General features: G+C 39.5%; 3 protein-coding genes across 4 annotated transcripts; all 3 read left to right on the top strand.

The window, feature by feature from the left end:
* Positions 1-184: 184 nt before the first annotated feature.
* Positions 185-5,496, top strand: pnkd (PNKD metallo-beta-lactamase domain containing). Its single transcript, XM_042078642.1, has 9 exons — positions 185-360; positions 703-818; positions 910-1,022; positions 1,621-1,679; positions 1,915-2,007; positions 3,454-3,620; positions 3,851-3,937; positions 4,619-4,734; positions 4,943-5,496. The coding sequence occupies exons 1-9, from the start codon at positions 197-199 to the stop codon at positions 5,114-5,116; spliced, it is 1,089 nt and encodes a 362-aa protein (XP_041934576.1). The 5' UTR covers positions 185-196; the 3' UTR covers positions 5,117-5,496.
* Positions 5,497-5,803: 307 nt separating this feature from the next.
* Positions 5,804-21,198, top strand: LOC121696913 (ciliogenesis associated TTC17 interacting protein). Of its 2 annotated transcripts, none has more exons than XM_042078033.1 (10): positions 5,804-5,968; positions 6,260-6,322; positions 6,699-6,884; positions 7,002-7,057; positions 7,212-7,298; positions 7,486-7,653; positions 8,025-8,149; positions 8,774-8,850; positions 8,940-9,028; positions 20,887-21,198. In XM_042078033.1, the coding sequence occupies exons 2-10, from the start codon at positions 6,262-6,264 to the stop codon at positions 21,136-21,138; spliced, it is 1,101 nt and encodes a 366-aa protein (XP_041933967.1). In that variant the 5' UTR covers positions 5,804-5,968; positions 6,260-6,261; the 3' UTR covers positions 21,139-21,198. The 2 variants fall into 2 exon arrangements, with proteins under 2 accessions (XP_041933967.1, XP_041933968.1); XM_042078034.1 differs by lacking the exon at positions 20,887-21,198 and adding an exon at positions 9,125-9,446.
* LOC121696912 (caspase-8-like) lies at positions 10,326-19,517 on the top strand. The gene is made up of 10 exons (XM_042078032.1): positions 10,326-10,540; positions 11,439-11,779; positions 12,316-12,415; positions 12,746-12,884; positions 12,967-13,016; positions 13,215-13,260; positions 13,872-13,930; positions 14,071-14,191; positions 18,230-18,737; positions 18,831-19,517. The coding sequence occupies exons 2-10, from the start codon at positions 11,469-11,471 to the stop codon at positions 18,958-18,960; spliced, it is 1,464 nt and encodes a 487-aa protein (XP_041933966.1). The 5' UTR covers positions 10,326-10,540; positions 11,439-11,468; the 3' UTR covers positions 18,961-19,517.
* Positions 21,199-21,596: the final 398 nt, after the last annotated feature.

The raw sequence follows: 21,596 nt of genomic DNA, 5'->3' as shown, positions 1-21,596 counted from the left end.
GTTGTTGAGTTATGTTCATAGCTGCTGAAAACGTATTCTGACCATAGACTGTATTATAAGATGCTGGCCCCAGTAGCTCCCATATTCACCATGGCCTCATCGAAAATGAAAGTTTACAATTTGCAAAGGACGCAGATTGCCTATCTGCCTTTGCAGCGAGATGTAGGCTACTTGCGTGATTTAGGCCACGCCCTCAATGATGGCGCTTCCTGACTGGATGGTGTGTTTCCTTGGTGTTGGTGCGTGTTGTTTGGGCCTGTGCATCTACCATCGCCGACGGCTTGGCAGGAAATGTACATGGAACAGTGGGTTCATTGTAAGAATTATGGCCCGCACAGAAAAACCCCTCTTTTGGATAGCGTAAGTACCGGTCTGTTTTTCTGGCAGTTATCTCTGTTGATTTTACGTTGAGCTTGCTTGCTGCCACCACCAACCATGCAACCAGACTAACGTCATCCGTGGTTAGACGTTAACGTTCGTGTTTAATTCCGTAAATGCGCAGTGTTGCCAAATTGTGTTTAGGCATTAGGCTAGCCATGATAAACATAGTGTTCGCAAACATTAGTTATAGGCGAATGTTAAAATGAGAGAACTTAATTTGGGGTAGACACGAACTGGCCTCGAAGTCTGAATGGCAAGGCTAATCCATATCGACTAAACCAGAATCTCTGATTTGGCATATATTTCGTTTTCATCTATCAGGTATTCGCTGTACACAAAAACAAAACTTGGATATATGTTCTACAAACGTCAGATGAGAAAAGCTCGTGAGCAATATCCCACTGGACATTCAAAAACACAAGCAACTACATTGAATGGTAGGCAATGCCGCACACACTACACAAATTGCTAACAGCCTTAACTCCTTCGCGACTGTTACTGTCACTGTCTGCATTTGTGTGGTTACAGGTGTGAAGATAATACCCATTCCAGTGCTGTCTGACAACTACAGCTATTTGATTGTCGACACTCCATCTAATCTTGCAGTTGTAGTGGATCCTGCTGACCCACAGGCTGTCCAGGTTTGCATAGGTTTTGCAGACTTGTGCTTTCATATGGAGACGTTGTTAAAAGAGTGCAGAGATATGGAGAACCAGATGTATACATCATATTCAATGAAAAGGAAAACTTCAGTTGGATATATTTACAATTAGAATAGCCCTTTACTACCTGTTTTCAAAGTATAGTTGGATGTGTCAAATTACATGGGTTTCCATTCATTGATCACCTCTGTGTAAGCAAAACTTGAACAGAACAGAAAACCACTAATGCAAATATAAAGTGCATTAATGCTAAATCCTATTAGCAATACCAAAACTACTACAATGCCAAATCCAAATTCTTAATTTTAAGAGATGACTCCAATAATAGTTGTTCTGTGCCAGGTAAGAGGAGTGATGAGGTGGTCACGATTAGGAGCACAGGGAGAAGTGTCTGTTTTGAAGGCCCTCGAGCAAGGGATTCAGAGATATTTACCTTGAATGTATTTATTCCCCTTAGCGCCACAATAGTCAAGGTGTAACAGTGTGTGTGTGTGTGTTTTATGTGTCATGTATTCTATTATAATGACTGGCAGCTGTGTCAGTTGTTCTAGTGTATAACACTTACTCCATTGCACAGGCTTGTCTGGAGGAGGAAGGAGTGACCTTGGAAGCCATTCTTTGCACACACAAACACTGGTGAGATACTACTGATAAAAGCCTCATAATAGACCAGGGAGTTCTTGTAACAATGGTCAGTTGTGTACGTGGAAGTTGTCTATTGTCTGCTGTTTGCTGCCTGTCTGAAGTTTGGATTATGAATCAAGTTTTATTCAGTGATTGTATTTCTAGGCTTCTATTGTGGGCATGTGTGTGTAAGCTGACATAAAGTTAACCACATTATAAATGTGTAATATTTTGTCATTGCGTGCAGGGACCACAGTGGAGGGAATAAGGGACTTAAAAGACTCCATGCAGGCTGTCGAGTCTATGGAAATGCAATGGATAATATTCCAGGACTGACACAGTAAGTTCATAACGCTAATAAATGTTGGAGGGTTTTAAGCATGTCTGTAATTTCAGCTTTGCATGAAATATATAAGTGGCTTTCCAGAAATACCAGAAAATCTAATTGATATAAATCAATCAAATTAAATAAGTAATTTCTTTATTGAAAGAATTGTAATATCTTTATTTCAAAGTACAAGGTTACGTTTGTAATGCCCATCCAAAGAACACATAAGGAAGACATAATTATTGTTTCTCTATCTGGTCCTCTCTTATTTACCTAAGCTCTTGTGTAAACTAGAGATGCACCGATATGGAATTTTAGGGCCGATAATGATAACCGATATTTATTGGTTTGTTGTGGCCGATACCGATACGATAACCGATAATATTACTCTTGAAAAAAAATGTGAAAAGTGATTTGGGGAAAGCATTTAATAAGCATAATTTTATTGCAGTAATTTTATCTACCACCAAATGATGGACAGAACTCTCTAGTGGCTAGAGAGTATGAATCGTTTAAACTTAGGACTAAACGCTCATAAACGGCTCAGCTGGGAATAAGCTACAGTATAGTGACCAAATTAGAGTTTGTGAGGGAAACTTAGGTTTAGTTTCAATTGCGGGTAACTGAATAAAGCTGCAACTCCTCAGACTGTAGATCCAATGTCCGTCTACTCTGTTGCGCACAACCTGCTGCAGCAGAAGTGAAAGGGGTTAGTCCCGAAGGTTTTAATAACTTATTATGATGACCTATCTGGAACTGAAGCAGGAATGGTTAGCATATTTCTAGGTAGTAATACAAAACCCAAGCTAACGTAATGCAAATATAATACTAAAACACAACTTAGAACTAGGCCTACTTATGTACTCGTCCCACTAACGAGTTTGCTTATTTGTTTCCCCGACCAGCGCGGTAAAGTGCAAACACACCAGCACAAGACGGCTCTAGATAGGGCTGAGCTCCGCTCTAGTAATGACGCTCTAGTAATGACGCTCTAGTAATGATGGCGGATCATTCACGAGATGATTTTGAGATGCACAGATTCCCAAATGAATGCATCCACAGATTTTGTTAGAGTGGTGAAATACATTCACACCGCTGACATTATATTGAGGAAAAAGTATAGCCAACCAAGCTCAAGTAGCTCAGTGTAGCCAGACGGACCTTACGTAGGCCTAAATTAGGACTTTAAAAAATATAGACGCAAATTATCGGCCAGAATTCTGTTATCGGACCGATAATAATATTTTCATTTTTTCACTTATCGGCCAATAATATATCGGCCGCCGATATATCGTGCATCCCTAGTGTAAACTAAGCAAAAATGTATTTGATTTGTCTTATAACTTCAGTAAAGACTTACCCTATTTCCCTGGAGGCATATATGGACAATGTGATTTCTATCGGCTGCCACATTTGTGTTTATGCCCACTGTTAAATAGTGTCATTTTGCTGCCTCAGCCCTCTCTCTGACAAAGACGCCATAGACATAGGTACACACCTGCGATTCAGGGCCTTCTACACGCCTGGGCACACAGTGGGCCACATGATCTACCTGCTGGAAGGGCGAAACTTTGGTAGCCCCAGCAGTCTCTTCTCAGGGGATCTGGTGTTCCTCTCAGGCTGTGGTGAGTGTTGATCCTCCCTGTGTGCAATGACATTTAACAGAGGGGCAAACTCTCAAGACTTCACATCATGATGTTGTTCTTTTGCCACGCCCACTATGGCTGCATTCTTTATCATACGTGTCACTGTTTCATTTTGAAATTGGGATAGCGGTGTGAGTCACAGTGGAAACCTGACTTCAGTTGTCACCAGTGCATGGAGCTGAACTTACTCATATTTTCTGATCCATTAGGAAGAATGTTTGAAGGCAACGCCTTAACGATGCTGTCATCTCTGGACACCGTTAGCTCACTGAATGACGAGACTCTACTCTGGCCGGGTAGGGATGTGTGTGGACCTACGGGCCATGATGCAGTCGCTCTTCGTGTCTAGTTGTTTGACGTCAGGGCAACACACATCACATCCTCTTTCCAGGAGGAATAAATGAATTCATTCTTGGGAATGTGAAGCCAGTCTGGAAAGTGCATAAGGCCATAACTGGGTTATATACTTTTACCTTTTGGTACTCCATGTTACCATCACCACAACATTTCAGTATATCACAATTTGAATGTAAATCAGAATATCAAATATGTATAAACTTCAAAGAATAGGTAAAAACCCCCTCAAAAGAATGATTTACTCGGGTCTTCTACTCAGACATTGCTGGTGTTTGCACATGACACCTTAAATTTCAGATTAGTTTGAATGCAACAGAAACTACAGTAGACATCACTTTCCTGATATTGGCTTCTTCAGCATCTCCACACACTCACATCACTAAAATTATGGTGGCGGCGATAGCTTAGTGGTTAAGGTGTAGCCTGAAAAGTTGTGGGTTCAGTTCTCGGTTTCTACCGTTGTGCCCTTGAGCAAGGCACTTAATCCCAAATTGCTCCAGGGACAATGGCCCTTGTGATATACCTGACATATGTAAGTCGCTTTGGATAGAAGCGTCTGCTATATCAATAAATATAAATGTAAAATTGTGTGGGCTGTCTGTTCACACTTTGCCCCACAGGGCACGAGTATGCAGAGGACAACCTTCTGTTTGCAGCTGAGTTGGAGCCCACTAACTCAACCCGGGAGCAGAAGCTTCAGTGGGTCCAGCAGCAGAGGGGTCAGAGACTCTGCACGGTAAGGGTGAAAGACACTTCAAACACCTCCTCAAGTCCATCGCAAAAGAGTGGTGGTCGCCGGTCCACACTATTACACACATTACTTTTAATTGTTTTATTTTTGACGAATGGTGACTATACCATCAGATATCAAATGATGTATTCATTTATTTTTTCCCAGTATTTAATATACAGTATTTTTTCCTTCTCTTTCCAATCACTTCCAGAGTCCCTCCACACTGGGGGAAGAGAAGGAGTATAACCCATTCCTGCGTAGTCATGCTCTCGAACTCCAGCGGGCACTGGGACTCCAGCAGAATCAGGATGAAGACTGGACTGCTTACAGGGCCCGCATTCTCGAAGAGCTCCGTAGACGCAAGGACATCTACAAACGCCGATAAATTCCGTTTCTGGCCCACGCACAACACTAAAGCCATTCCAGTGGTAGCATGGGCCTATGCTAGCCTGCTGTTTATGTGAATGGAGATGTTCTCTAATAAGGCCTGTTTAGGTCACAGTTTGGGTATAAAACCTATTTTAAGCACTGATATGATGTTTCAGGTTTTTAGGGTCCTTGATTTTCCTGGCCCTGATAGTGTTATAGGCCATGTGAGCCATTTTGGTGATCTTCTCTGAATTCTAAACCCTTTACCTCATATTTGCAACACAACTGTTAATGAAAATACATTTTTTACTTTAGGCTAACAAAGGTACCAAATGCACTTATATTTATATTTATATGAGTTAATTGTTTTTAACAATAAATAATTGTCCCAAATTATTTTAGTCTGTGTGCATTTTTGTGTTTGTGTAGAGATTTTCCCCTGAAGTTCATTTTTAAGAAACTTATTAGTAGGCATATTATTCACATGTTAAATTATAATATATCCAAACCATACGATCCAAACATGTATTGTGTTTAGTCCCGCACGCATTATCCTACGTTCAGCCAGATCTGTGCAGGCTTATGAACCTTCAATTATTTTTAGTTCATCGGTTCTGATTGGGCATCAAGAAAGCATCCCTGAGCGCTGCTCATGATCATGGAGCGCCGCTTAGCGGTCGATTTGGTTAGTTCACTTGGTTGAGGTTGCTAAGGCAACCGAGATGTTGGGAGTTTCTTCAAGCCAGCTAGCTTCTAGTTATTCCAGCTATCGCTAGCCATTTGCCCTCAGTGAAATAGACCGAGCTAAACGTAGATTAACGTTAGAGGAGATGCACTTCACATCAATATAAATACTACAACGTGCAAGGTAATTAATGCATCCTAATGTCCTAACTTTTTGAAACAACGTCAATGTTAGCACGAACATTTGGCTGCTGAGTAGTCAACAGGTTCTGAGTCCAGTTTGAAAATGCATGATAGGACTATCTATCCTATCGATATTTGCCGCTGACAGAGAAAGCAGTTAAGCCTGTTTTGTATAGAGATTAACTTAACGTTAAAGTTTCTGGCTGAAGACGTGTGATGATGACAACAAGTCACTAACGTTAGGCTGCAGTAGTAAGTTACCATACCTTATTTTTTCTCTCTCTGAAATCAGACATGGAGAATGCCTCCCAAAGATTGACAGAGGCACTGTCAACTGATTTTTTAGCAAGTATTGGTGAGTATTTCATACAGTGAAAGTATATCATGATGACATGAGTGGTCAGAGTTAGCTTTGCAACAAAGTGATTGGTTGTATCCGGTTCTATTTTCAGACCATGGCTAACCATCTGTTTTTGACAACTCAAAACGTAACAACGGCTAACGTTAATGTCCCACTATCTTCCAAAAGAAAGAAAGTGCCAAGTCTGTCAACTTTGGGAATAGCTTATTAGCTTAAAGGACAAGCATATTTCAGTGTCAGTGAAATGAGAACATGATTTTTAACTATACTTTTGGCTCATTTTTATATATAAAAAAAAAAGTTCATAAATCACCCAATGAAGACAAAATAAATGTGTGACATTTTGAAATGTGTTCTGCCCCATTAACAGAGCTTGAGGAGGTGCAGCGGTGCTTGTTTGTTGATTCTCTGGTAAGTGTGTCAGACACAGGCAAGGAACTGGGGGAATTCTGCATCAATATACAAAAGACTGTACATAACAATCAGCCATGCTTCCTGGTACATGCTAACAGCCACGGCGCTATTGACAACATCCCCTGTGGGACCTCAATTACAGGTGAGGCTGAGACCAGACTCCTTATGCAGACCAAATTAACAAAAAAAAACCTCTGTATTCTTTGTGATTATGGTTATATCATGTACCACAAGTAATCACACTTTCACACCTTGACAGGGTATGTTACAACTACTTTTGAAACACTAGAACAAGATCATCATGAATATGTGAAGGTATTTTGCCCCCACCTTATTCCTCTCTAATTGTACTGTTTCCTCACGTCATACATGACAGTGACTGCTTAAAAAAACAAAACGTTAATATGTGTATACATATTATGTGAATATTGTTACATGCACCAATCTTTTACTGGCAAATATTGCGCAGCTTCATGGCCACAGTCTGGAGAGGAAGTCTCACATGGTGAGACAAGATGGGCAGCTGGTTGTGAATAAGGTCACTCGAGAGGAGGAGGTAAGTCTGTTGTTAACGTTTCATTTTATGTCTGTCACTCTATTTTGTTGTTGTTCAGTGCTTATAGACTCACAGAATTCATCATGATTGATTGCATATGTCGCAGTTGTGTACCATTCAATCAGTCATAAATGGTCTCTGCAGTCTTGTGGAGTCCATAAGGGCTCTGATTCGTTCTTGTCTCTAGGAGGTGAGGGAGCAGACATACACGTTTCCCCTGAGTTCTTTACGTGGCTTTGTGTCTGAGGCCTCCAACTTACTCATACTGCGCATTTTAGCTCAACGGAAGAACATTCCGGAGCCCATGAAGTTTCTGTCATTTGATGCTGAGACTCAGATATGTCTGTCCACCTATGTGAGTGCCAGAGAAATCGGTTCAAAAAATCTTTGAAATTAAGTGTATTTTGAAATCACACCATGCATGCACAAGCAGTTGTATTTCCAAATGTGTTACAGTCAATTCTGTATAGCATTATCAAGACATGAAGACAATGAAATTAAAGGCTTGAATTCCATAAAGTATGAAATGAATTAGCTTGAATCACAAACTGACCACATTTAAGGGTGTGGCAGCATGTATTGGTTGTTCCCCAACTCAATTATTTCACATTATATTCCTGGGGCCAGTGAATAGAGATCATATCTCTCATAGGGCCCATCATCAGTCTGTGTTGATCGGCCCTGACTTGCAACACTTAGCTTGAACTGTGTGTTGTTTTGAATCAGAGGGATCTTGGTGAGAAGAAACAGGTGGTGGGGAGAGAGACTGTGGATGTTTTTGGCATTGAGAGGACTGTTCAGACAGTGGATGACATTCCAGCAATGTGGCAGTGCTATTTCCTACGTGACGGGTGAGATGCATCCTTAATGTTCTTGTCTGTTGTGTCCTATTAGATGTAGGCTTAATTGTAAATACTCTCTCACACACCTGTTGATTTTCAACTAGACAAATTTGCAACATGTTTAGGCTTCAACACGTCTTCAGCCAGTAACGTTAACATTAACCTCTTCACAAAACATGAATCTTACGCTAACATTTGTTATTTCGCTGAGCCAAAAATAGGGTTAAAAGTCATGTCCTCATTTCACTGACGCTGAAATATGCTTGTCCTTTAAGCTACATTCAGCCTAATTTCCAAAGTTTATAGACTTGGCGCTTTCTTTCTTTTGGAATTGAGTATATTTTATTCTGGTAATTGTTTTGTAGGTGTCTACATCTCTCCTGTTGCTGTAAAACATGTAGCCATGACTCTCCCTTGGCCTATGAGCCCGTATTAAGTCCTATGTTCTAGTGTGCTGTGGCCATCTCAGTGTTTTTTTTTTTTTTCATTTACATGAATTTATGTAGGCATTTCTATTACTAGTTTATTTTTGTATGCATATCGGAACTATATTTTAACTGCATTGTTTTATGCTGGAATTGCTTTATTAATATCCCTTGCATTGCCTTGTAATCATTATGCTTTCCCAAACAGGCATTTAGCAAGTAGAGTTCAGGTAGGGTCCCCCGTCATGATGAAGCTTCTCAAAATGCCTGCACTCATATCTGAAGGTACAAATCTTTAATAATGTGTGATCATGTATCACAATTTGCTTTTACCCATATGCAAGACAATGTTCTGCATATTTATCTGTTTGCAGATGAGCAGGATGACAAACCTGTCTTTGAAAAAAGGCCTCTCGTGTGGGAAGAGGACATGCAGCTGTACTCAAAATTTCTCGATCGAAAAGTAAATACACCAACTAAATTCTGCTTTATACAGACAGTGGGAGTTTGCCATTTACATGCCACTTGTTTTTTGTCACACACCCTGTTTTCCCTACAGGAGGAGTTGAAAGCGGACCACATGTCATATGTAAGACATCACCCAGAACTGAGGGCGCTTTTAGCTGACTTCCTGCAGTTCCTCTTGTTGAGAAAACCCCAGGATGTCTTCTCCTTTGCCAGGGAGTATTTTGCCCCTTTTTCTTCTCAGCGACCACCAGGAGACACTTTCAAAGCAACTCGATCCCTCAGATAATCTGGAAAGTGTTGTGTGACAATACTACTACTAATAATAATAATAATTTATCGTAATGTATCAGTGTACTGACATAAGGCCTATGTAAAATCATCAATGTTAAATAAAAGAGGCTCTGAATTCGAAATTCTTGACTTAATAACTTGATATTATGATTGTGATTTAAGTCTTCTGTCTCTTTCTTTTAGTTGAATGCAACAATGAAGATTTAGGCTACAATTAAATACAGGCACAGAAGTCACACATGAAGTGCGAGTACAAAACGCAAGCCCGAACAGAAAAGATAGATAGATTACATGAGTTTATAACACCTTTTGTTTACAGTAAATTGCTTGGTCAATGTTCGGAATATGTATTGGTTAAACGTGTTTTTTTGTTTCTTTATTTGTTTTTTACTTCTGTGGCAAATTCCCAGTTAGGGCTCACAATCGCGCAATCTTTGCTTTGGCCTTTGGCAGCAGATACACGACAGAAACGTACGTCACTACTTCCGCATAGTAGAAACTGAAAGAGAAATACCAAAGATCCTTGATTACTAGCAAGATAGAGCAACGGATACAGATATGCGCTAACAAGTGACTAGTAGTTGAAGGACTTCGCTTAAACTTAATATACTGTTCCAAATTCGCTTGAGTATAAACTATCCACTTTAACTAATGTCAGTAATGTTATTCAGCTAGTTGTCATTTCAAAGAAATTACACTTCTCCGTTTAAAATGTTACCTTAGCTAAGAGGCTAGCTAGCATGCTAACAACTGGACAGTAACTGGCAGCAGCATGGTCTGATATTAAGTTATTTTATTACAAATTCGAACACTAAAAAATTACACTTTTAGGCTTGAAATAATCCCAAACACTTATAGATTATGACAAAATGTTCGAAAAAACCCTCAACAAATCCAGAAAGACATAATGACCAATTTATTGGTAAAATTCCACAAGTCTCCATTGACATTAGTGCAGCGAGGGTTTACTCTGGTCTGCATAAAGGGGGATTTCCCCCCCTCCCCCTTGCAATAATCGAACGCGGAAATTGTCGAACGTTTGCGCCTCTCGCTCCGCTTTAACCCTCTCTGAAAATACCTTACCGACGTTGTTTGAAATAGTTATAGCCTACATTGGGCTGCATTGATCACAGTGTATTAAAACAAACGGACGGAAATCTTTGTCCTGGGAGGCGACATCCAATACTAAAAGTGTGTCGTTTTGTGAACGAAAGGGGTAAGTGTGGTTTGCAAGATTTAACTTACTTAATGTGGTATGATTTCGTATAACTTCAATTACGAGGAAGACTTGAATGCTAGTTTCGTAACGTTAGTTAGCAGCCAGTATACCAACTTACTTTGGTGCGTCTCCATATCTCATTTTCTTTTCAGGACAAATGTCATAGCGATAGCGCATGTGTTTCGATTAGTTTACTAATGTTGAAGCCTAAAAATGTTATCAATTTGTCACCTGGCAAAGTTAAGATGCGTATTGTTAGATTACGTGAGGCTGACAAGTCTCAACATGCCCATAAGATAAGAAATGACAGCGTTTCTTAATACAAGTTACTTTTTGTGTTACATAAAGAGCAGATTTATTTGTGTTGCATTAATGTCCCAATGTGAAAGAGGGTTGTTAGGCTAAAAGAAAGTTGTTTACATAAGGGTAGACGGGCTATAGGCTACTTGAACTTTTTTCTAAATGACAGTAGGCCTATAACGTTACAAAGGCTATTGGTCCAACATCTCCATAAACTAAATTTTAAATATATTGGCTCACTATATCAAACCAAATAGTTTGCCTATTTCCTCATGACTTTCAGTCTGTGGACTACTGAACTTTGGCAATGTTGTTGTATGGGTGAGCAGTCTATTGATATTAAATAGCATGTGGAGAGTGTGTTTAGGTTGCCTTGTGTAGGCCCACACTAAAGCCTACATGTTTCCGTCCCATAGATACCTTGTCAAAAATAACTGTTGATGGAAACACTAGTAATATAATGTATAATAGTGTATGCTTGTACTTATGGTGTCTTATTGACTGATTACACTTTAGATTATTATGTAAAAAGAAGTTAGGCTTATAAAAAAATAAATGATGGATATACTGTATCCAAACCTGTGGCAACCTACAGCAAAGCTACCTGTGGCCTGCAGCTTGGAGCATGGAGGAGAACAACTTGCAGCTGCTGTATGACATTGACGATAGACTGGACTCTGAAGAGGTGGCTTCCCTCAAGTTCCTCTGCAGTGACGTCCTAGGTAGGAAACCACTACAGAAAGTCAATGATGGCCGTGACCTCTTCATGCGTCTGAACGAAAAGGGTCATATGGAAGACGACATGATGTTCCTGAAAGAGCTGCTGTACACCATCAGACGCTATGATCTGCTGAAGATGATGAAGACAACTGAGCAGGAGGTGTGCAGTTCACTCCAAATGCACAGTGATTCTTATGGTGGCCTGTCCACTTACAGGTTAGTTCGGCATGTATCTGAATGTGCCCTTTTTGAATTGTAATTCAGACTAGAGTAAAGCTGCAGTTGGCAAGATTTTTTTGATTATATTCACTGAAACCGACACTGCTCCAACAGAACAACATAAATCAGCTGGTTTTAGAAAAAAATCCGCACTTCTACCTCCACCTAGAGCCTGTTATTTGTTTTACAAAAATCCACAGCTCCCGGTTCTTCTGGTCCAATCAGAGCAGGGCTGTGTGAGATCTGAATGTCAATCACAGTCTAGTGCGCAATGACGACCACAAACTTGATGAGAGGGTGCTCGGTGGTAGTGGTGGGGGGGGGGGGGAGGGGCATGAGAGTTGTAAACATTCAAAATTCAAAGTCCCCTCAATCTGTCAGACTTGCCAACTGCAGCTTTAACAGTTATGGTGTGAATCAATTAGTAATGGATGGCTAGTAATGGCTTCCAACTTTTATGTTGATTTTCATATGGGTCTCACAAATTTGTGCTTGTTGCTCATCACACTCTGGTGTGCTTCATCACCTTACAGGAAGATGCTTTTTGATATAGCTGATAATATGACGAGTGAAAAACTGAATTCCTTCAAGTTCCTGGTGAATCTGCCCCGAGGGAAATTAGAGGCCTCCGCAGTGAGTAGCCCACTAGCTCATGGTCATTTACGCTTCTTAATGGGAAATGTGATACAAGTCAGAAATAAAAATCAAACATGGCTTCTTATGGCCCCTTTGATCATGGATCTTATATTGAAGTCTTCACAGTACAGACTTTTCAGGTTTACAGTAAGAAATTGTGTTTTTGTTGGCAGCTTTAACTGCTAGAATTGTGTATGGTGGAGGTGTTTATATTGTTAACCAAATAACCAAAGCCTCACAGAATCCGCATATGTGCAGTGCCCCTCAGTGTCTATATCAGTTGCCCCAAAGTTATGAACTGAGAGGTGGGTTCTTCTTGCGTTCCAGACCATCTTCGATGTTCTAACAGAAATGGAGAAACAGCAGCAGCTTACTGAGGATAATGTGGAGCACCTGGAACGGATCCTCAATCAGTGTGATAAAGATCTGGCTAGAAAGGTGGAAAAGTACAGGCTAAATAAAACAGGTGAAGGTCCCTCTCTTCACATTGCCAGCCTGCAGTTATGATAATCTACGCAATGCTGACTTCATCTACTTTCTTCCTTTAGGTGATGGCAGGTGGCCTGAATATGGAAACAGTCTTCATTCAGAGTCCATGGTAGAGCACTTGTTGCCCTTGTATGCTCATAAAGGTGTCAAATGGTTTCATGGCACCGATAAGCCATATCTTGTTACCTTGCCACGTGTTATATTTTTGATTATAGTTATTTTCTAAAGCATACATCTATGAGCATGTTGGTTAAGTCTTTCTGTATCTGTACAGTCATTATTCAACTTTGTTTCATATCTTCACCAGAGTATCGCTGAAATGCATAGAGGAGAGGACTATGAAGACAGATTCCGTAAGTGTGTCTTCCTTTGTGTACCATTTTCCAGTGCAGTGATAGGTCACTATTAATGTTTTATATATACAGCATAGGCCTAAAATAATGGTTTCAATACAGTGACAGCTTGATGGCAATATAAGGCTCTTAGTACCACTTGCGATATTCATTCAGCATTATTGTTGAACATCTGTACTGTAAGATGCTTTGGATAAAACCATCTAATTAAATGTAAGTATTAATCAAATAAATTGGGTCTCTGACAATAGGAGGCAGCCCCTGGAAATCAAGCACTCTTTTCCAAAATTAACTCCATGTTAAAACAGTTCTTACACTGACACCATATTAAATATACCCACAGTCCAGTAGCTTAAACATTGCTGACCATCTTGTTTTTGTGTACCACTTTTGTAAGTCTTTGATACACCTTTGTGCCATCCTATAAAAATGAAAATACAAATTCAACTTTCAAAATGTGTCTAGATGGTGTTGCTAAAACACAACTAACTGAACAGTTTTTAGATATGCGTTCTGTAATATAAAGTGAAAATCGCAGTGTTTAAAAGGATCCTGAACATTTATATATCAAACATGGGCACGTATAAGCATTTCTTTATTTCCTCCAACAGGTAACCGTGGTCTGAGTGTGGTATCAGATGCAGGGCCGGTGACAAATGAAATAACTAAGGTGCACAAACACACACACACACACACAAATCAGTGGGATAGTCCGATTTTCACTAGCTGTACATATGTGCCAATAGTTATCCTAAGAGTAAACAACAGAAGGGATTTGTTGTTCCATTTGGTTTTCTTTGCTTCCCCCAGGAGGAAGACGTGGAGAGCTATACGATGAATTCCCGTCCCCGTGGATACTGTTTGATAATAAATAACTACAGATTTTCGCACCCTGAGTATAGACACCGAGATGGGACAGTAAAGGATGCAGGTGAGGCTTATTTAATTGGATTAAAGAAGAAATGAGAAGAAATGTGTTCAAAGCATCTATAGCTTTCAGGAAAAGTAAGGGAAACTGCATACTATGATGTTGTCTTGCAGAAGCAGGTAACATCCAGGAGTTACTAATTTAACTAATTTAAGCAAAATCAATTAGCTAGTTTAACTCTGTGGTTAAGACCTTTGAGACATGATATATACAGTATATACAGTGCCTTGAAAAAGTATTCAGCCCCATTCTAAAGTTGACTAAAAAGAGGAATAAAAAAAAAAAAATCATCTTTTGGAAATGGATCTTAAAGGTGACAGAGAATCAAAAACCGTTTTAACCGTCTTTGTTGAATAACGGTAGCATACCAGCATTCAAGAACATACGAAAAGAGCTAGACATTCTGAACATCTCCGTTCCATAGAAATTCCTCTTTTAGAAATGTTCGTCAGAAATTGGGCCAATCTGAACAACGGATACATATTACGTAAAATGTATCTCACCGCCCCCCACTCTGATTCTATATCCTCCTTTGCACACACCCAGCCCTCCCACCGCTATATACGGCAAGCAGATTGCAGCAGTGTTCAGGAAGTTCGGAGGTGTGCCAGCTGTGCAAGCGGTGTGCAAACTTTTCATTACTGAAAGAAATGCACGAGATGCGGTTCATTTTTAATCGGATACCTACTACATTAAGATAGGCCATACTGAAACTTTGGTAAGTACAGATGTATTTGTACATCTCTATTGAATTGTATTAAGTGTTAGCACTGGTTGTATTTCCCGGCAGCATACTACATTTTCTCTGTCGGCATGCGAACACAGTTTCCACATAAGCACCTGGTGAGTGAGGAGTGGACAGTGGTCAATCTAATTTCAACACCTAGCTTACACTAAGAAGGTTGGTCTAAAGTGATTGCATTGGCAGTCTTACAGTTAGCAATATATAGTAAGCTTTTATTGGGTGAGAGAGTTCAATGATGGTCAAGTGTATGTAGTGCCCTTCTTGTTTGTGTGTCACTCCGAACTCGTCAAATGTGGAGGCATGGTTAGAACCCTTGGCATCAAACTTCGACATACGGATTACGCACTTGGCCAAGCTTTAACTGAATCAGTTGTTACCAAGTTGTTGCCATGCTTACATTAAGACGATGGCACATCGGCATCTGCGCCTTCAGTTTGTGACTATGTTTCGCCTGGTGCGAAAACATGAAAGTAGCCTACCTAGCTGTCTCCGAGACATTGGTAATGGGAAACATTTGTAACGTATGTATTCCAACTTTTGTCCTAAGACTCTACATACACGTTTTGACTTTTAATACAAAAGATATAGGCTAAGCATCAGCTTTTGTGCAAGCCACCTCTGTCTATTTAGATGCTCATATTATTACAAATAGGCCTAGTTGAAACGGTTCTATTTTCGTTCTGCTCAAACGGTAGGCCCAAGACCCAAACAGCCTCCAGGCCTATGCATTAGCCTAGAGTATAAGGCTGAATCTGTGAATGGGCCATAGTTGTAAGAAGCTGGTTTGTTTGTGTTCCGAAGCCAGCAAAGTTACATTCTTTTGAGTGGCAGCAAAAGCAGCCAATCAGCGTCAAGTGCTTGCATTCCGTTATAGGATTGCCAGTTAAGCCCGAAAGAACACCAAATAGGTGCAAAACCACGCATTGAAAATCCCCCACCCTAACATAGCTTTCTGAGAGTGTTTTTTTAGGAAGCTTCTAAGGCATTACAGACCCAACCAAAAATTTGCTGTCTATATGTCACATCACCGAACAAGGATAAATACCCCGTTCAATCATTTTATGTCACCTTTAATGCCTTGAATCAAACCAGGTAATAGGCTAACTGAAATACACAACATGCCAATCTCTAGGTATGGTAAAGGGTATGTTATGATGTGGGGCTATTTTAATTCCAAAGGTCAAGGGAACTTTATCAGGATGCATAACATCCTGGATCCATTAAATAACTGCCCTTATAAAAATAAATAAAAATCTGCCTGCCTCTATGGGAATTCAACATATGTTTAACATAGGGGTATGAATACTTATGCACCCTGTATTTTAATGAAGAACATTTATCATCTTTTTAGTCAACTTAAGCATGGGGCTGAATACTTTTTCAAGGCACTGTACACAGTACCCTCCAGAATTATTGGCACCTCTGCTAAAGTTGACAAAAAAACGGTATAAAAAATAATCTGTTGGTGATTTATTGTAATCTCACAATGAAAACAAATGAGGAAAAATCCAACCTTGAAGGGAAGCAATTTCTTTTTGAGAAAAAGGAAATTTTCATAAAGAAATACATGTCTTTAACAAAAACACATCACTCACAATTATTGGCACCCCTGCTTGTAATAAATTCTTAAGCCTCCCTTTGCCAATAAAACAACTTCTACTCTCCTATAACAGCATTCTCCTATGACACCCCATAAAGATGGAGAATACAAAGCAAGGGATTTAAGACCATTGCGTCTTTACTAAATCTCCCCAGATCGTCCAGATTCCTAAGTCCACACTTGTGCATTCTCCTCATCTCACCCCACTGTTTTTCTATGAAGTTTAGATCAGGGGACTGAGCTGGCAATGGCCAGAGATTGATTTTGTGCTCAGTAAACCATATATGTTTTGATCTGGACGTTTATTTTGGTTTGTTGACCTGATGAATGATCCAAACATGACCAACTTTTAGTGTCTTGGCAGAGATTGACAGATTTGGGAATAAAAACAGCCCCACAATACCTCCACCATAATTCTCATGAGGCATAGGGTTCTTTTCAGTATAGTCATTGTTCTATGTACGCCAAACACACCTAAAGTGTTTCTAGCCAAAGAGCGCAATTTTCATTTCATCTGACAATAGACCACATTTCCAGACAAAATCACTATCATTCAGTAACTCCTGCCATTTAAATTGGGAATTAAATGACTGGACAGGCTTTTACCTTCACGAATAATGAAAATGGCCCAACTCAAGGGGCGGCACCAAGCATGCATTTGAAAATCTTAGTGAACTTGCTACAAGTAACTTGCTTGTTGGACTCGCTGGCTTGTTATGTTAAAGATACATTGTGTAATATTTTGAGTAGATTCTTAGCAACAAAAAAAAAATTTCTTTCAAAAATATGTGCTCATTCATGTGTAATTACTTCCACCAACAAATTAAAGTATTCTGGTAAGCGTAGAATCTGCCATTAAGAATACATACAAGCGAGTCTTCTGTATGACAGCAGCCGTGTTTCGGCCTCCATCTTTAGAATACATAGAGTACAAAAAAAAAAATGTCTGGCAAGTTCACCAAGCTCCCTATCTCATTCCACAAGCCTAGAGCGCCCTCTTGTGGCTGTAGAGGGTAATGTTTCATGTAGGGTTCATGACAGTTCATACTGACTAACATTTAAAACCATGTTAATAACATGTTATTGATATTTTGATATAAGTTGCACCTGACTAGAAGTCGCAGGACCAGCCAAACTATGAAAAAAAGTAGGATTTATAGTCCGGAAAATATGGCATTCTCTTGTGTTTTCTATGTTGTAAAATGACTAGAGGATTTAGGCTCTGTGTCACTTTATTTTCATACCCCAGTGAAAAAGAAAGTCATGAACTACTTCTGAAAGTTCACAGACACTCAGATTAACTTAAATAAGTTGAAATTAGATAAGAAAATGCTTCTGTTAGGTTTTGTGAACAAGATTTTTCTAGGGGTGCCAATAATTGTGAGCAACGTGTTTTTGTTAAAAATATGTATTTCTTCTTTGTAAGATTTTCCTTTTTCTCAGAATAAATTTGCTTTCCTTCAAGGGGGGATTTTTCCTCATTGTTTTCATTGTGAGAGTACAATAAATCACCAAAAGATTATTTTTCATAACTGTTTTTAGTCAACTTTACCAAAGGCATCAATAACTCTGGAGGGTACATATATATATATATATATATATATGTACTGCATTTGGTGTGCTGTGTACTAGTCTGTCATTTCTAGTTTTTTGCACAAACAGCTTGCTTAAATTCCATCCCTTTTTTTCCTTTCAGAGGACTTGCGGAGGGTATTTGAAAGGCTGCAATTTATGGTAGAAGATCAAACAGACCTGTCTGGTCACGATATGAGGATGGTTCTGGAAAAATATGCTACACTGGACCATTCTGCTTACAACGCTCTTGTCGTCTGTGTTCTCTCCCATGGGCTGGAGGGCAAAGTACTGGGTGTGGATGGGGAAGAAGTGTCCATCAAACAGCTTTACAGGCCTTTCGCCCACTGTCCTACACTGGTCGGCAAGCCCAAGCTATTTTTCATCCAGGCCTGCCAGGGCGCTGCATTACAAACAGGTCACTTGTTAGAGGATGGACCTAACCAGCAACTAGATGAACTATTAGAAGAGGATGCTCTAAATCCACTAGTTAATAAACCGTCTGTTGCAGTCGAGGCAGATGTGTTGATAGGCATGTCAACAGTGGAGGAATTTAAGTCATTCCGTCATACCATGACTGGGTCCATCTACATCCAGGCCCTGTGCAAAGCGTTGGAAACTGGGTGCCAAAGGTAAATTATGTATTGTCATCTTTAATGCTTAATTCATTTAAAAAAAATATTCCACCAAGTGTCTAAACTCTGTGATGTTTTCCTCTTTTTCAGGAAGGAGGACCTGCACACTATCCTCACACGTGTGAACAATGATGTCAGCAAAGGTGTCTTTAATAACTGGAAACAGATGCCTCAACAAAAATCCACTCTGAGAAAGAAGCTGGTTCTAACTATGGACTAGATAAAACCAAACTACTAAATGAAGTCGGCATGCAAAATTGTCGTCCCTCTTGAGACATTTTATTTTTATTAAGGAGAACCTGTTGAAAACTTGTCGAGCTAAGTTTTTGTGCATCAGCAAATGAAATATTACTCATTAAGGATACAAGTCTTGTGCTGACTTTTTCCACTACTTTTGGGATTCACTTGATGCCTTCAACTCAAAACCTATGCTCTGTCTCTGACATGCACTTCTTGACACTGCTTCAAACTCAATTTGCAATGTACTATGTTTTTTATATATTGGAGGGGAAGAACTGAATGAATACACATGAAAATGTTACTTAGATTGTAAGATACGTTTTTCCAAGTATTTTTAAAAGAATGTACTCTTCAGGGATATAATACCATTGTGAGATAAATGGGAAGAGAGATAATATGAGACAGTTGTAGGACATAAATCTTTCTTTAAACACTGTTCTTTTCCCCCACTTTTTGCCATGTAACATACATTTGTTCCCTTTGTTCCATCATTGTCACTTAATCCTATACAATGCAATAAAAACAATGTATATTTTCAATCTAAAAAAATAAATCAATTGGCTGGGTTTTAAAACAAATATACATATTGCCATAGTATGACTACACAAATGTTCAGATTGTTACTTGAAAAACAAGCCGTTTCGGGAGTCTGAAGGACTGGACCGGGACCTGTTTGGCTCTCCTCTGACGTACCCATCTTCCCGGCTGACATCGTCGTTGACATAGGTGAGAATTGTCAAGATGTCACCCCCCCCCCTTTGAATACAAAAGTGGATATCAGTTAGCATAATGCCACATCTGTTAAATCTCTTTGATTTAACAATGTCAATTTACGGACTATATTGTAATAGAACTTTTATAGTCCAAAACTATTAATTACCTGAGAACGCCTTCTCTGAGTCGCTTGCATAGAGATTGTTCTTTCTCATCAGTTCATTCTTGTTCATCAGTTTGTCTAACAGTTCGATGGTTGTCTTTCCACCATTTTGAGACATGCTGTGACCCTATGAGCCCGTATCAAGTCCTATGTTCTAGCGTGCTGTGGCCGTCTCAGTGTTTTTTTTTTTTTTTTTTTTTTTTTCATTTACATGAATTTATGTAGGCTTTTCTTTTATATAAGTAGTATATATACTCTTTTGATCCCGTGAGGGAAATTTGGTCTCTGCATTTATCCCAATCCGTGAATTAGTGAGATACACACAGCACACAGTGAGGTGAACTAGTCACTACTAGTCACACACTAATCCCGACGCAGTGAGCTGCCTGCTACAGCGCGATTGGGGAGCAGTGAGGGGTTAGGTGCATTGCTCAAGGGCACTGAAGCCATTCCTACTGGTCGGGGTTCGCCGGCAACCGTCCGTTTACAAGTCCGAAGCCCTAACCAGTAGGCCACGGCTGCCCCCAACTAGCATTTTACTAGTTTATTTTTGTATGCATATCGGAACTATATTTTAACTGAATTATTGTATTTCATTCAATATTTCTCATGTTGGAATTGCTTTATTAATATCCCTTGCATTGCTTTGTATACATTATGCTTTCCCAAACAGGCATTTAGCAAGTAAAGTCAGGTAGGGTCCCCTGTCATGAAGCTTCTCAAAATGCCTGCACTCATATCTGAAGGTACAAATCTTTAATAATGTGTGATCATTTATCACATTTTGCTTTTACCCATATGCAAGACAATGTTCTGCATACTTATCTGTTTGCAGATGAGCAGGATGACAAACCTGTCTTTGAAAAAAGGCCGTGGGAAGAGGACATACAGCTGTACTCTGTAGCTGTAATTTCTCGATCGAAAAGTAAATACACCAGCTAAACTAAACCAATCTGCTTTATACAGACAGTGGGAGTTTGCCATTTACATGCCACATGGTTTTTGTCACACACCCTGTTTTCCCTACAGGAGGAGTTGAAAGCGGACCACATGTCATATGTGAGACATCACCAGGAACTGAGGGCGCTTTTAGCTGACTTCCTGCAGTTTCTCTTGTTGAGAAAACCCCAGGATGTCTTCTCCTTTACCAGGGAGTATTTTGCCCCTTTTTCTTCAGCGCCCACCTGGAGACACTTTCAAAGCTACTCGATCCCTCAGATAATCTGGAAAGTGTTGTGTGACAATACAACTACTACTAATAATAATAATAATTTATCGTAATGTATTAGTGTACTGACACAAAATCATCAATGTTAAATAAAAAAGGCTCTGAATTCGAAATTCTTGACATTATGATTGTCATTATGAAGTCTTATTTTTCGTCGTATTTGAGTCAGTTAAATGCAACAATATGACAATTTAGACTACAATAAAATACAGGCACAAAAAGTCATACATTAGATTAGATTAGATTCAACTTTATTGTCATTGTGCAGAGTACAAGCACAGAGACAATGAAATGCAGTTTGGGTCTAACCAGAAAAATCTAAGCAAAAAAATCAGAAAAGTGCAATGTGATATACAAAGTAGTTGGTGCATAGACAGACAAAAGATATAGTGCAGTGTAGACAGTAGTGTACAGTTGTTTTCAGAAGGTGGTTTAGAGTAGTATAAATTAAAAATGTGCAGTGTATTAGCAGTAACCTTATAAGGCTGCCGGCTGCCAAGGTTGTGGACAC

Source organism: Alosa sapidissima, chromosome 22, assembly GCF_018492685.1.
Source record: "Alosa sapidissima isolate fAloSap1 chromosome 22, fAloSap1.pri, whole genome shotgun sequence".
Classification (NCBI taxonomy): Eukaryota; Metazoa; Chordata; class Actinopteri; order Clupeiformes; family Clupeidae; genus Alosa; species Alosa sapidissima.
This window is presented reverse-complemented; position numbering and strand designations above follow the sequence as displayed.

Excerpts from the sequence above, each read along its gene's own strand:
- pnkd (XM_042078642.1), top strand. The coding sequence starts at position 197 with ATGATGGCGCTTCCTGACTGGATGGTGTGTTTCCTTGGTGTTGGTGCG. Across the intron at positions 3,621-3,850 it reads GGTGTTCCTCTCAGGCTGTG|GAAGAATGTTTGAAGGCAAC; the intron begins GTGAGTGTTGAT and ends CTGATCCATTAG. Across the intron at positions 4,735-4,942 it reads GGGGTCAGAGACTCTGCACG|AGTCCCTCCACACTGGGGGA; the intron begins GTAAGGGTGAAA and ends AATCACTTCCAG.
- LOC121696913 (XM_042078033.1), top strand. The coding sequence starts at position 6,262 with ATGGAGAATGCCTCCCAAAGATTGACAGAGGCACTGTCAACTGATTTT. Across the intron at positions 6,323-6,698 it reads TGATTTTTTAGCAAGTATTG|AGCTTGAGGAGGTGCAGCGG; the intron begins GTGAGTATTTCA and ends CCCCATTAACAG. Across the intron at positions 7,654-8,024 it reads AGATATGTCTGTCCACCTAT|AGGGATCTTGGTGAGAAGAA; the intron begins GTGAGTGCCAGA and ends GTTTTGAATCAG.
- LOC121696912 (XM_042078032.1), top strand. The coding sequence starts at position 11,469 with ATGGAGGAGAACAACTTGCAGCTGCTGTATGACATTGACGATAGACTG. Across the intron at positions 14,192-18,229 it reads TGGGACAGTAAAGGATGCAG|AGGACTTGCGGAGGGTATTT; the intron begins GTGAGGCTTATT and ends TTTTCCTTTCAG. Across the intron at positions 18,738-18,830 it reads TTGGAAACTGGGTGCCAAAG|GAAGGAGGACCTGCACACTA; the intron begins GTAAATTATGTA and ends CCTCTTTTTCAG.